The following is a 16,180-nucleotide window of genomic DNA, read 5'->3' on the forward strand; positions in this document are numbered from 1 at the left end:
GTTTTCTTGTCTTAGTACAACTATAGCCAATCTGAAGTAGGTACATTGCTCCATTAGATTTTTTTTTATACATTTTTTATTCTACAGATAATTGGGTAACTTAAAACCCATTTAAAGATTCTTCTGAAAGTCACTCTGATAACATATATGGTAAAAAAACTCTAATGTAGGGATTAATTGACTATTATTTTGATTTGTTTTGTGAATAGACATTAAAGCAGAAACTGCATTCGAATAGGCATTGAATTTGACTAAGACTACAGTATTCCAATCTATGTAAAATCACAAGATGAAGTGACTAAATGCAAATGACAGAAGTAGGTTTTTAGGTGAATGAGGGCAAGTTTGATTAGCTGTTATATAAGATAAAGGATATTTTTATGATTCTCCCCTGATGTTCATATTGCTTATCCAAAGGCTTGGTTTATCAATGCGTATTTACCCATAAAGTTTATATAAAATCTAATTTTCTTTCCTTTCAAGACACATACCACTAGATATGACACTAGTGGTAAATGGCAAGAGGGGCTTTTATTTTAATCTATTCCTACTCATCACATAAATCTTCATCCTTTAATTAGGGAGATTTTCTCAGCACAACCTGGAATTGGTCATTAGAGTTGGATAACGAATGGTTATAGAACTGGCGGAGGTACATGGCGAAGACTCATGCCTCCTTTCCAGTCTGATATTCCTCACTTTTCTTTAACTCACCGTTGAGTATGGATGTACAAAATAGTTCCTGTTAAAACTTGTATTTGTTCTAACATCTGATACAAACCTTTTGGCGAAAGCAAAAACTAGTCATAAAATTTTAGAGGTATAACCACCTGCCGCTAGTTAGCGGGGAGGGTAGACCAGCCACCAAACTCCCTCTCACACACGCCGGGGATTTAACGTCACTTAAATTATTCAATACAAACTGGTTGTTTCTTTCAGTGATGCAGGCTTCGAGAGCTTCCAAGCGCTTGGCCACCTAGCGTCAACATCTGCAATTGTGCTCGTATCTCTATGCAAAAGTTTGCTCAGCAGCATGCTCGTATGTCAAGATATTACTATAGTTTATGATAATCCGTTTCCTCTGCCTTTGGATCCAGCCAATCTGGCTCTGACCCAGAACACTATCTGAGAGAAGTTGGGAGCATCAATGATGTCTTTCTTGGCAGGGGATGCTGCAAACATGGAGTGGGTTGCAAAGTGCTCTATGTAAGCCACTTCATTGTTGGACCACTGGTTGGGCTCAGTAGGGTATCTCTTCAAGAAAGATTTTTCATGAGCAGAAACGAGAGGCAGTGTCCATCTTCTTGCTTTCTGGTGCCAGGAAAGTTGAGTTCCTGACCTATAACGAGGTCAATCAGTGGATCAACTGGATGCTGAGAGGATGTGGCTCTGTCGTCTCAAGACTTCGAAGGTATGTGCCAAGGAGAGAAGCAGTTACTGAGTGTTGGAAGAAGACAAGTTACGACTCCCTCCTCAATAGGATAATGGTATCACGTCCTTACTCCTCAGCACCACCCCGCAGAGATAGTTTCCAGCAAGACGATACGGGCATAAGAGAGGGTCGCATGCTCCAGAGCAAATATCTTTCAAGAAGCAAGGCGACGTCAATGACCTCAGATGTCAGGATGCCTGAAAACTTTAAATCAATTAATCAATCAATCAAGAAGCAAGGCCCCAAGCAGCCCTTTTATGCTAGAGGGTCATGAGGTAGACGTGGTTGGGCCCGCTAGGGGGCGTTCCTCCTCTCCATCCACCTGTTGGAGGATGCCTACAGAGGTGGCGGCAAAGGTAGATGTTACACGGAGCCAAACCTTGATCGGTTTCCATCCTCCACTCAGGCTACCACGTTTTTCTCTCTCTCTCTCTCTCTCTCTTTTTTTTTTTTTCCTTCGACTCCACATCTAGTGATGTCATGTTCCTATGCAAAGAAAGTTCCTTCAGGCTTATGTCCAGACATGCTAGAGAAGGATGCTTTTTAAGAGGCCCTAAACAGATCCCCAGGCTTCTGCAGTTGACTCTTTCTTGTAGATGAAGCATTTTGAGGCTGGAGACCAATCATTGATCTCTATTGCGAATAAATTTGTTCAGAAGACTCCGTTCAAGATGGAGAAGGCAGAAACGGAAACAGTCAGACCATCAGACCAAAGGACTTCATGATAACACTGTACGTGAAAGATGCATACTTCTAGATCCCAGTCCATCCATTGTCAAGGAACTACCTAATATTCATCCTGAACAAAAGAATTTACCAGTTCAAGGTGCTGTGCTCCGGCCTGTCCACAGTCCCCCAGTTGTTTCTCAGGGATATTTTCCCTTGTCGACCTGGGCTCTTAAAAATGGCATTCATCCATTACATTACCTAGACGATTTGGTGATTCAAGCTGACTCGCTGGAGACCCTTCTCTTACATTGAGACAGGCTTCTCAAGTTTTGCTTCGATCTTGGGATCATCGTAAATCACTAGAAGTCCTCTTTGCAACCATCTTGGTATGTCTCAGGATGCAAATAGATGCACAACTAGGCAGTCTTTCTGTCCGAAAGCAGAATAGAGAGGCTAAAGTGGTCATCACTCCCCTTTCTGATGCAAGATTCACTACCAGCACACAGGTGGCCTTCCCTGTTGGGGCACTTGACCTCCTTGAGCGCCTGGTTCCCAACAGCCATCTTCACATCCATTCTATCCAGTGGCAGCTAAAGACCTTTTGGTCTTGTCATGATGACCCTCCAAACTTTCAGGTTCTGGTGGGGCCATGAAAAGAGAGACTTGAGTTGGTGTGTGCTAGACACCAATCTCCTTCCCGAGATTTGATGCTCTTCTCAGATGCATCAAAAGAGGGGTGGGGGCTCATCTTTTGCAACACGGCCTCTGGATTGTGGTCTAGGTCTAATTCTGAGAAGCAGTGCCACATGAACCTGGAAATGAGAGCAGCTTTTCTGGCTCTCTAAAAATACCAACACCTGCTTTCAGGACGATTTGGTAGGCCTATCAGCTTGTTTCATCCCGACAAAAGAAACGTCCTGGCGGACAAAATGAGCAGGAAGACTCACATAGTTGGCTCCGAGTGGTCTTTGAATCATCAGGTAGCCAACAAAGTCTTGACTTTGTGGAGTTTGCCAATAATAGACCTGTTAGGTACATCCCTCAGCTGAAATCTTCTGGTGTACTGCTTGCAAGTATCAGATCCCTAGACATTTTGGCAAGATACTTTCCAATATTCATGTGACAATCTAGACGGCTATGCATTCCCAATCCTTCTGCTTAGTAAGGAGGCTTCTGAACAAAGGAAGGGCATCCAAGATTTGTCTATTACCCTAGTAGCGCCGATGTGGCAACGTGCAAAATGGTGTTCACACCTTCTACATCTGCTCACAGAGATGTCAATGGAGCTCCCTCCACTTGCAGATCTACTCTAACAATCATACGCAAAGACTTGCCACAAGGCAGTGGTTTTGCCACGTCTTCATGCTTGGAGGTTGTCCAGTATCTCTACTCGTTAAGAGGCTTTTCACAGGCAGTGACGAAAAGGGTGTCTAGATACCTCCGGGAGTCATCTTCGACCATCCTATCAGGTGAAGTGGCCAATCTTTTGTGGTTGGTGTCGTAGAAGGGGTATTGCTTCTCTCGACACCACTATTGCAATAATAGCGGAGTTGTTCTTATGCCTTCAGGAGGAAAACTGCTTGGTCTCGACGGTGAAAGGTTATCGCTCGGCCTTGATCCTTGCCTTTAGACTAAGTAGAGTTAATATTACCTGCCCTCAGCCGGAAGTCAGACCACCTTCTTGGAAACATATTTCACGTACTACAAACTCTGAAAGGAGCTCCCTATGAGCTGTTGCATCAGTTATCAGACCATGACTTTATGCTCAAGACAGTCTTCTTTCTCGCACAGGCCTCTGCGAAAAGAGTCTCAGCAAGTTGCAAGGTCTTTCCTAGAATGTCTCCCATTCAAGGGAATGGGGTCAAGTAACACTGAACTTTGTCCCTGAGTTCGTTGCCAAGACTCTAAATCTGGATTTAGCAGATCCTAGATTTGGGCCCATCCGGATTGAGAGTACAGGGTACTGTAACCGATGACATACACCAATTGTTACTCTGCCCTGTGAGGGTTCTGAGGAGTTACCTTAAACAAACCACTGACTGTCCCTCACACGTCAACAAGTTGTTTGTTAGTACGAGCAAGGTCAAGAGGAGAGTCACCAGGAATACGATCTCTTCCTGGATTTGACAGGTCATCAATTGGGCCTTGAATTCGGACTCCCCCTCAAGGTCGTAGACCCGGAGCTCAGGATGTTAGCGGCCTCAGTACGTCTCGAGCATTCAAGAAGAACTACTGTCACGCAGATACTTCAAGCAGGTGCTTGGAAGTGTCGGATGACCTTCACTGGCCATTGCCTGAAAATAAACCCACAGGAACCTGGATACAGTACCTTCTCCTTAGGTCCTATTGTGGTTTCATGACATGTGGTTTGACACCTCAACTCCCTTATAGGATAAGTAGCAGTCGGTCGAGGCAGTCATTACCCGGGAGTTAGTCTGAGATGAATGATGGAGTGACTGGCCTCTTGGTTCTTCATCTTCCCCCTCTTGCGGTACAGCACCTCTAGAACTTTGCAAGCTGGCCTCCGTCTACAGGTAAAGACCATACCCCATGTGTATCTTGATATATAAAATATATTTATGTCCCCGTCCTCCTTGCGAGCGGGAGTAGGACAATGTCTTGGTCAAGTTAGCGGAGTTTACCACTCCAAGAATCCTTACCTGGTCAAGTCACAATGTTTAATTCTTGCACAATCACACGGATTGCTCAAGCCGTCGGCTCCCGAACGTATTTGAGAGTTAGCGAGGTGTCAAGGTGCCCCTATTAAGCTCATGCAAAGCACAGTCACACTCCAGCTCATTGTACAGTATACAGGAAATCTGTTGATACTTGAATTCAGTAATTTTCATTTGAAAGTCACCAACTGGCAACTCACATTCCTCACATTTCTAATAAGACTAGGTTTCCAGGACGAAGCATTTTGAAACTTTGCTCAGTAAAGGATACAGTTCATTAAGCATGATTTTAGGGAATTTATGCTATAGTTTTTATCAATATATCAGCTAGATCATTATGGAAGAAATAACCAAATAATCTTTACGATGAAAATAATAATAAAAAGAAAAAAAAAAACATTAATTAGTCAGACTTTTTAGCCACCATGGTTATGTATTTAACGTAAATAATGTATCAGAGATGTAATTGATGGCGGGGTCCAACCGAACATCAACTGGCAGTCTCACGGTGGCACTTTCACAAGCAAGTCATCTGTTAAATATGGCTAAAGCTACTCAACAATTACTGGATATCTGTAACTCTAGTTAACCTTATTTCAGCAGATTCTCTATAAACAAAATAGATATAACCAATTGTCTTAACATTAATTGAACAACTGTTTATAGATAGCTAAACGATACAATAAAGGAGAAAAATTCAAAAGCCTTCCTAATATTCTTGTTCAGTTTAATGACGTTTGCCCGAGTCATTTCAGGAACATTTTGAAAAGCAAGCAGAAACAAGCTTCCATGGATCGTTATTTATTAAAGAAGCCCTATTTAAAGGATGGTGGTTTGTATTTTGCATAAGTACAAATCACAAATTTTTTAAATAGTTCGTATTTTTCCAAGCTAAACAAACATGAGTCCTGTAATTTAAACTAACCTTCTCAACCACCTCTCTTTGTCCTGAGACTAAAGTTTGAAATGGGGCTTTTCTGACAGGTGGTGGATGGAGTTACTTGCCCATATGATCCACCTGTAATTAACAACCTCATTAATGAATTCAACGGCCATTCCAGCTTGCTTCAAAATCATCTCCCTGTTTAAGGAACGCAGATTTGCATAAGTAGGAATAATTAAAATTTCAATAGAAATTTGTGACTTACAATAAGATTTATTCCTTTACTCGCTTTATGTTCACATCCTTGACTACCCTCCTCTCCACTGATTTACGATGTCAAGGAGACGTGGAATAGTTTGCCTTTGAAATTAAAATAAAGGCCTTTCTTTGCCATTAACTAAGTGTTTCATTACTTTACTATAGTCGCCGCAGAGATTCCAGAAAATATCATAGCCAATCATGTTGTCTACCACGTTAAAAACGGTCATAACACATTATAAGCTTAGTATAGTTTGAAATTTCTAAGGGGATGTATTGTGGCTACTGCTAATGCAGGAGACAACGTGATTGGCTTTGACATTATCCGGGGGTGGGGCTTATTTTGCCCAGAATCTTTGCAGTTATTTAGAGGTTAAGTGTCAATGAACTAAGCCTCTGGAGGAGAAGAAATATCAACATATGTCAAATTTTAGATATTAAAATTTTTTATTGAAATTTGTTTTTTAAAGTTCTTGGCCATCTCTAAAATCTATGGTGTCCAGATTTGTGGTCTCTGCTTAGTATGGCAGTTAAGATTGTGAAGGTATCCAAATTTAATAGAGTGAATGATGAAGTGTGTGTCGGATATGCCTTGAAGGAGAGCTAGTGATGGATTTTCAAAACATAAATTTTCTATTAAGGGAAAAGTTATTGAAAATTTACTGAAATTTGTGTAGTGCCATGTTAATTTTTCTGGTAATTGGACAGTGTAGCTATTACTATTTTCTGGGGATTTGCGATGTATTTAAAAAACAAAAACAGCAAGAGCTGTATGGTATCATGAACTGTGCTCCTAAATTGTTTTTATCTATGGTATAACTTGATTTTTTTTTATTTGTGGAATATACTCTACTGTCATATTGGTTTACTTTTTTTTTGCTTTTAAGATATACTATACTATCATTTTAATTTACCTTATTGACATACCTTGTATACTTTATAGCTTTTTTTTCTGTCTTTGCAGGTTTGAGCGACGCGGGGATGACCTTTATACAAACGTTACTCTATCTTTGCAAGAAGCATTGTTGGGATTTGAACTTGACATTGATCATCTGGATGGTCATAAGGTAGGAAGCTGTGACTTTTATTTTTATTCATAGTATGGAAGTAAGCATGGCAAACAGTATTAGGAAGATGTACAGTGAATTAAAAATTTCATTCACTTAGTAGTAAAGACATGGACACCATTTTCTATTACGAATTATAGTAAAGAAAATTCTAGGGTAACAAAGGAAGTTTTCACCAAAGATTATGGTAATAGTTGTCAGTTTATGGCTTGTCTTATGTATTTGAGAAGAGGCAGCAATTTGTCTTCATCATAAAATGGATCAGTTACTGGTTTATATTTTGCCTGAAAGCAAACTGAGAGGACTTACCACACAGACAAGAACCAAAATTAGCAGAAAAATGAGAAAACTACGTTATTAATACCAATTTCTAAAGTTTTTTATTTTCTTCAGTGATGATTGTTAACCTTGTCTTTTGACATGTATTATTTTCTCCGAAAGTTTTATTTTACCATGGGAATATCCATATGGTGATATTAAGGTAATAACCACTGGTGATAACTAAAGGATTACCATGGCCTCGTGTCGGATAGAGACTGGATCTTGTTCTTATAATGAAGATTAGTTTCATCCGATATTATAAACTTGTCTAAAAAAGGCTGACATTCAATTAATTGAGCACTAAACAAGAAGTTCTTTACTATAGTCCATTTCTTTTATCGAGGCTTATTTGCACCGACTCGCAACGGTGCCCTTTTAGCTCGGAAAAGTTTCCTGATCGCTGATTGGTTAGAGTTATCTTGTCCAACCAATCAGCAATCAGGAAACTTTTCCGAGCTAAAAGGGCACCCATGCGAGTCGGTGCAAATATGCACCGCTAAAAGAAATTGACTATAGTAAGTTTGACATTGAACAATGAAGCTTTCATAACTTTGACCACTGGAAGATTTATTATACTGTATCAATTCCTCTCATGAATCCCATTTGCCAACTTCAGTGCAACAGGAATTTTAAAGCCCCTAATTTTTGTGTCAACCTGATCACTCCCGGCATCATATGCCAATCTATCTCCTTGGGGTTGTTAATTGCCAGCTCAACTGGGGTTTGTCCCTTATCTGAGGAGGCCAGTCTTTGTCTAATTGGTGTATGATATTCCCAAATAATTTTGATTAAGATCACTCTTATCCAGCAGTTCCTTTAGAGTGTTGAAGGTAGGTTGTCATGTAAAAAATAGAGTTCACTCAGAGCCATAGGTTAACCCTTTTACCCCCACCATAAGGTTAAACTTCGAGTACATTTTGCTATATATTTTTTTTAAATTGCTCTAACAGGCTTAATTTTTGTCCTAGAGAGGTCAGGTTGGTCTCATTCTTTTGGAAAATGCCTGAAGTTTCTCATAAAATTATAGAAAATATGTAAAAACTTGTAATTAACAGTGTTTTGCAAAACGTACCGGTACGTCCTTTTGGGGATAATATTAATTACACCAGTCGGCACAAGCCTCATCCAGACTTGCAAAATTTGGCAAAGGCTGCGCCACCATTGTATGACGTCACAAAGAGACAACTTGACTCCCCCACCGGTTTGTTTATAATCGGTTAACCACGTGAAAATGGATTCAGACAGCAAACACAGTGTAGGTTTGAGCAATTTTTTTTTTATAGATTTGGATGATGTAAATGAAGATGATGAAGCAAAATATGAGGATCAGTCATCAGATATTCTAGAACCATATCGGTTCAAACCATATTAAGAGAGTAGCCTAGAAAACAGCAGCAAGGTTTAAATTTGCTCATTAAGATATAAGAGATAGAGAGAAAATCATTTCATAAACAAACCGATGTCTGCTTTGAGGAGGTAGTTAAAAATAGAACAAGCTAGATGTTTCTGGACAGAACTCTTTAATATGGGAATTAATATTACAGTAAATTCATCTATACAAAGTCTGCAATAAATAGAATGTCACACAGTTAATTCATCTCTACAAAATATGCATTGAATAATACAAACACGTGAAATATTGTGGACTACAAAGTATTGTTTAATTATAGGCATTTAAACTAAAATGCTTGTAAGTTATTATGTTGGAAGGAATCAAATATTATTAGAGTAAAATAAGCTAAAAATTAGATAAACTTGATGAAAGGAATGAAAATGAATTGAAGGGGTAATTGATTAAGATTCAATGTTGAGAGATGGTGTTATCAATGAGTAGATAGGTAGTTGTTGAAGTCCTCTCCCTCGCTTCCGTGTATGATGAGGGAGACTAGCATATTCCAGGGAATACTGTACTAAGAACCAACCAGTTTAGTTTTAAGGGGACTTCCTTCTCACTAATAAGGGAGTCTCCCTATTTTAAAGGACTAAAGGTTTGTATAGCTAGGAAAAATAATAATTACTTTCAAGATTTTATATATTGCACAGTTTATAAATTGGAAAAACCTTATGACATTCCTGTTACAGGTACATGTAGTGCGCGAAAAGCCCACTTGGCCTGGGGCTCGTATACGGAAGAAGGGCGAGGGCATGCCTAATTATAACAACAACAACCTCTTTGGAACTCTTTATATCACATTTGATGTTGAATTCCCCAAAGGTGAATTCAGTAATGAAGACAAAGAACGTAAGTTGAATTTGGTGAATTTTGTTATGAGTAGATTAGTTGTTAAAATTTTGCCTTGTGATAAAATATGTTGCATTCAGAGTATGAATTATGAATCATTACTTATATCCTCTCATTTTAACTCATACAATCATGATGGGTAGTGGAGGATTTTCTTGTCCAGTTAGTGGCATGCAAGTTTGTCCCCTATAAATGGGCGCTCGATATAAATGTATGGAAGAATACGGAAAAGTGAGTGTATATACCTCAATGCTTGTTACCCGAGCTGGATTATAGATAGGTATTAAAATGAGACCATGGAAAAAGTAAACTCCTGTGTACCTTTCTGAGGAGAGCAGTAAGAGTGCGTTAAGGCTGTTACATCCTGAAGGGTAGTTTAGTCCACAACTGAGTAGGTTCCCCCCCCCCCCTAGTTACACTTCTGTGCTAAGTGGAATCCTGGTGCCCAGTGCCAGGCCAGATGGTGCAAATTCTTATAAATCTGATACTACTACTGTTGCTTCATGTTGCTCTCCAAATCCTTGTAGTATTAACAAAACACTACCTCCAGAGAATTATAGAGTTTGACTGCCCAGACAGCACTACATTGGATCCTTCTCTCTGGTTACGGTTCATTTTCCCTTTGCAAACCCCCCCCCCTCACACACACACACACACACTGAATAGTCTGGCCTATTCTTTACATAATCTCCTCTCTCCTCATACACCTAACAACTTGAGATTACCAAACAATTCTTCACCCAAGGGATTACTGCACTGTAATTGTTCAGTGGCCACTTTCCTCTTGGTAAGGGTAGAAGAGAGACTTTAGCTAGGGTAAGCAGCTCTTCTAGGTGGACACTCCAAAATCAAACCATTGTTTTCTAGTCTTGGGTAGTGCCATAGTCTCTGTACCATGGACTTCCATTGTTTTGGGTTAGTTCTCTTGCTTGAGGGTACACTCGGGCACACTATTCTATATTTCTCTTCCTCTTGTTTTTGAAAGTTGTTATAGTTTATATAGGAGATACATACATACATATACCAAGGCACTTCCCCCAATTTTGGGTGGTAGCCAACATCAAACAAATGAAACAAAAAAAATGGGACTTCTCCTCTCTATGTTCCTCCCAGCCTGACAAGGGACTACTGAGTTCAGCTGGTACTGCTAGGTGGCAAAGCCCACCCTCCCACATTATCCACCACAGATGAAGCTTCATAATGCTGAATCACCTACTGCTGCTACCTCTGTGGTCATCCAAGGCACTGGAGGAAGCAGCAAGGCCTACCGGAACTGCGTCACAATCGCTCGCCATTCATTCCTATTTCTAGCACGCTCTCTTGCCTCTCTCACATTTATCCTCCTATCACCCAGAGCTTCCTTCACTGCATCCATACCCAAACCTTGGCCTTCCTCTTGTACTTCTCTCATCAACTCTTGCATTCATCACCTTCTTTAGCAGACAGCCATTTTCCATTCTCTCAACATGGCCAAACCACCTCAACACATTCATATCCACTCTAGCTGCTACCTCATTTTTTACACCCGTTCTCACCCTCACCACTTCGTTCCTAACCCTATCTACTCGAGATACACCAGACATACTCCTTAGACATTTCATTTCAAACATTCAATTTTTGTCTCCGTCACTTTCATTCCCCACAACTCCGATTCATACATCACAGTTGGTACAATCACTTTCTCATATAGAACTCTCTTTACTTTCATGCCCAACCCTCTATTTTTTACTACTCCCTTAACTGCCCCCAACACTTTGCATCCTTCATTCACTCTCTGACGTACATCTGCTTCCACTCCACCATTTGCTGCAACAATAGACCCCAAGTACTTAAAACTGATCCACCTCCTCAAGCAACTCTCCATTCAACATGACATTCAACCTCGCACCACCTTCCCTTCTCGTACATCTCATAACCTTACTCTTACCCACATTAACTCTCAACTTCCTTCTCTCACACACCCTTCCAAATTCTGTCACTAATCATCCAAGCTTCTCTTCCGCGTCTGCAACCAGTGCAGTATCATCCGCAAACAACAACTGATTTACCTCCCATCCATGGTCATTCTCGTCTACCAGTTTCAATCCTCGTCCAAGCACTCGAGCATTCACCTCTCTCACCACTCCATCAACATACAAGTTAAACAACCACGGTGACATCACACATCCCTGTCTCAGCCCCACTCATTGGAAACCAATCGCTCACTTCATTTCCTATCCTAACATATGCTTTACTACCTTTGTAGAAACTTTTCCCTGCTTGCACCAACCTTCCACCAACTCCATATAACCTCATTACATTCCACATTGCTTCCCTATCAACTCTATCATATGCTTTCTCCAGATCCATAAACGCAACATACACCTCCTTACCTTTTGCTAGATATTTCTCGCATATCTGCCTAACTGTAAAAATCTGATTCATACAACCCCTACCTCTTCTAAAACCACCCTGTATTTCTAAGATTGCATTCTCTGTTTTATCCTTAATCCTATTAATCAGTACTCTACCATACACTTTTCCAACTACACTCAATAAAATAATACCCCGTAAATTACAACACTCACGCTCATCTCCCTTACCCTTATATAGTGGTACAATACATGCACAAACCCAATATACTGGTACCATTGACAACTCAAAACACATATTAAACAATCTCACCAACCATTCAAGTACAGTCACACCCCCTTCCTTCAACATCTCAGCTTTCACACCATCCATACCAGATGCTTTTCCTACTCTCGTTTCATCTAGTGCTCTCCTCACTTCCTCTCTTGTAATCTCTCTCTCATTCTCATCTCCCATCACCGGCACCTCAACACCTGCAACAGCAATTATATCTGCCTCCCTATTATCCTCAACATTCAGTAAACTTTCAAAATATTCCGCCCACCTTTTCCTTGCCCCCTCTCCTTTTAACAACCTTCCATTTCCATCTTTCACTGTCTCTTCAATTCTTGAACCAGCCTTCCTTACTCTCTTCACTTCTTTCCAAAACTTCTTATTCTCTTCATATGAATGACCCAATCCCTGACCCCACCTCAGGTCAGCTGCCCTCTTTGCCTCACTTACCTTGCACTTTACTTCCACATTTTTCTCTCTATATCTTTCATACTTCTCTACACTATTACTCTGCAGCCATTCTTCAAAAGCCCTCTTTTTCTCTTCCACTTTTACCTTCACTCCTTCATTCCACCATTCACTACCCTTCCTCATGCTGCCTCCAACAACCTTCTTTCCACACACATCACTTGCAATCCCAACAAAATTTTCTTTTACTATCTTCCACTCCTCTAAATTACCAGTTTCTCTTACTTGGGGAGCAATTTCCACAAGTTCGAGAGCCCTCTTGCCCGTCACCAAGTTTCAGCACGGGAATATGCCGTGCTGAAGCTCAATGACTTCATCCCAAAAACTCAAAAGGAATATACAAATGTAAAACACTGATGATGGCATTGGAACTGAATCTGACAGTTGTGCAATATATCTGTCTTCACTTCGTCATATGCCATTTTCTCTAATTTTGTACCTCGTCTTATATAAAGGTCGCCTTATAGGCTATGCGGAAATATACGGTATCTTCTTTTCAATTATATTTTACTTCATTAATTAAAGTAAATTTGCTGCTGTGTAATTATCTGGTCTTCTCAAGTGTCTCATTTATGCCATTCACTTAGTGACAACCATTTCTCAATTTTTTCAAGTACCGGATTGTGTACTTTCCTTTAGTCCTTGTTTAGAGTTCCTTTGCTTTGGGAGTACTGTCAAACGCACTTTCATCGTTATTATTAGTTTTTACACCAGATTTTTCTGATGTGGGGCTAGATGCGAACTTCAGTAAAGTCCTACGTACGTGAAGGTCAAGCCACCCCATGGCACGTGTTTGTCACTTCAATTGGGGTTCAGAAATTTCTGGTACCTTATACATTGGTTTCTTATTATTTATATTTGAACCATGATTTAATACTTTGTTTTACAGAACTACCAAAAAATATTTATCAATATGTTTGAGATCCTAATTAAAATCAGTATTCAGCATTGTACAAATTAATTTTGACTAAGTCTGACACATAAGATACCTTTAAATTCCTAAATTAAAAGCAGCTATGTAACTCTAGACAGCTTCTTTAAATCCATTATCTTTGCATAAGCATATATAATGGTGGTGATGTTATCTTCAACCTTTTCAGAACAATAAAACAAACATGTATAGTATACTGTATGTCCTTTTAACCGGCACCTTTAATCTTTGCTGATGCTGGATAATCGAAAGTGCCATGGTATAAGGCAGTGGTTCTCAAACTTTTTCATGAGCGACCTTATTTGGAACATTTCATTCCTTCACGACCCAGAGTAAAGTAAAAAGAAAGAAAATGTACAATGATATATACATTTTATTTTGGAAATAAAATGTGTACAGCTTTTCATTCACAAAACTAAACTAGTGGGATCCATGGCACTGCTTTTAATTCACAAAACTAAGTTAAAAGAATCCATGGCACTACTTTTCATCCACAAAACTAAATTAATGGGATCCATGGTGCTGCTTCTCATTTACAAGTTTGTCAAATTGTGGAATCATTGTAGGAAGGCAGCATCTCGTATCATGCTCGGGGTTAAGCTTATTCCTCGATTTATTTTGTCTTCGAGTCAGAGCCGAGAAACCTTGCTCGCAAAGGTATGTTGTTACAAATGGAACTGAAAGCATGATAATGTTCCTGTATCCCTGCGACCCATCAAAATTGATCTCACGACCTAACTTTGAGTCACGACTCATAGTTTGAGAACCACTGGTATAAGGTGACCCCTTAAAAATACTTTAAAACATTATTCAAACCTCCTGTTATATCACCCAAGTGACCTCGGACATGCTAGTCAGGAGGAAATCAATATCAATCACTTGAAACAGTTTTAAGGAAAGAAAAAAAGGCTTAAAATTTATAGGTTTTCTCCTGCAATCTTGCATATTGTGCAACATACAAATTTTCAACCCTCCCCCTTCTCCTCCAAAAAACTAAATTATTTTAAGCATCTTGTGTATTATACAAGTCCATATTTTTAGACCAAATTATAATCTAATCTCTTTAACCCAACTTCTAGTTCAATAAATTAAAAAAGCTAAAGTGAATGTTAAAAGTATCGTTAGTGAAAAGAACAAAAAAAAATTTTATGAACTACTGGTTTGGATAAAGCAGCTAATTTCTTTACATTTCAACTTTTGTACGATAGTTAACAATTACCATAGTTGATACAAATGGTGTAAGTACAGTGTGACTGATATATTATTACATTTTACCTTTGTCCACTATGGACACAAGATCAACAAGGAAATATACTGTTAAATTTTTGCAACAAGTTTTGGCTGATGCTGGGGAAACAATCTATGCTCAAGCTGTTTGGAATCGGCGAAAGCAGCGTCCAAAACTGGAGAAAAAAATTAGTTGGTGTATTTGGTATATGATAAAGGTAAACCAAATTGCACAAAAACTACCTAAAAATTGGAAGAAAAGTTTCATAGTTTCCTAAGTTTTGAAATCTAGCACTGCAAAGCTGAAGACTAAAATTATAGTGCATCTCCCCCAAACTTCGATATGCCTTATGGATTGACATTACAGTTAAATGAATTATGAAAAAGGTATTTATTCTGAAATAAAAATTATAAAAGTGGTAATTTTTCTTTTAGTATTTAAAATAAAAAATTCTTCTGTAGCTTGCCTTAATCAGCTGATTTGAAAAGCGTAGGCGATAGTCTCGATCATATTACCGTAACTGAGGAAAATACTGTGTATATATTCACCGTGTTTCATTATTTCATAATACGACTGTAACTGAAATCAGGCCTTAGTTAAGTGAATATTACATGCATTACTATTGGGTACAGTTAGGTAAAACATCAGTTTTATTAAAATCCAGCTTTGGACCCTAACTATGGCAAATGTAATAAATTTTGTTTTCATTCTTTAGCTGCTCAAAGCAGTTTTTTCCCATTTGTTTCTTACAAGTAAGGTACTGAAAATATTAAGTAACAACATTCTTGCATATACTGTAGAGAGTAAAAATCTTTTTTCTCATTTTCTTTAATTTTTTTTAAATCTTAAAATTTTGCAAAATAAGAATTATTTTTTCTCATTTTCTGAAGGTTATTTTGACATAGTTTTTTAAATTTTGTTATTTCACATAATATTTTTTTTCAAGTAAAGTTACACCACATCACACCTATTTATTCCTCAATTCTGATGAATGGAAAGAGAGGAGCCTTACCCCACAACAGCTGATGCAATCCTAGAATACAGATGATCAGCTATTGTTTTGCTTGCGCGCTCAAACAGTGGTCATAGATCAGTTTGCTTGAAGGAACATGCTTTCCTTGCTAGAAAGTTCTGCACATGAATTGACATCATTTGAGAAACGTTTTATTCTTTCTATTTCGTAAGCCAGGCACAAAACTTGAAAACAAAGCTTAATAAGAGTTTCGTTGATAATCCTTTTAACCCCGAGCTATTTGGAACTTTCCAACCCTTAACCCCCAGGCCTTTTTTTTTTTCAAGCCCATTTTGCAGTATATTTTTTTTTAAATTGCTCTAACAGCCTTAATTTTTGTCATAGAGAGGTCAGGTTGGTCTCATTCTC

At 38.9% G+C, this 16,180-nt stretch overlaps 1 protein-coding gene across 1 annotated transcript in view; it reads left to right on the top strand.

Moving 5' to 3' along the window:
* LOC137637033 (dnaJ homolog shv-like) overlaps positions 1-16,180 on the top strand; it is a 49,968-nt gene that overhangs the window by 31,992 nt on the left and 1,796 nt on the right. Inside the window, exons 6-7 of the mRNA XM_068369345.1 lie at positions 6,882-6,984; positions 9,388-9,547. Of these exons, the coding sequence (XP_068225446.1) occupies positions 6,882-6,984; positions 9,388-9,547 (263 nt within the window). The remainder of the gene's footprint in view (positions 1-6,881; positions 6,985-9,387; positions 9,548-16,180) is intronic.

The sequence above is a fragment of the Palaemon carinicauda genome, unplaced genomic scaffold (genome assembly GCF_036898095.1).
Source record: "Palaemon carinicauda isolate YSFRI2023 unplaced genomic scaffold, ASM3689809v2 scaffold5, whole genome shotgun sequence".
Taxonomy (NCBI): domain Eukaryota; kingdom Metazoa; phylum Arthropoda; class Malacostraca; order Decapoda; family Palaemonidae; genus Palaemon; species Palaemon carinicauda.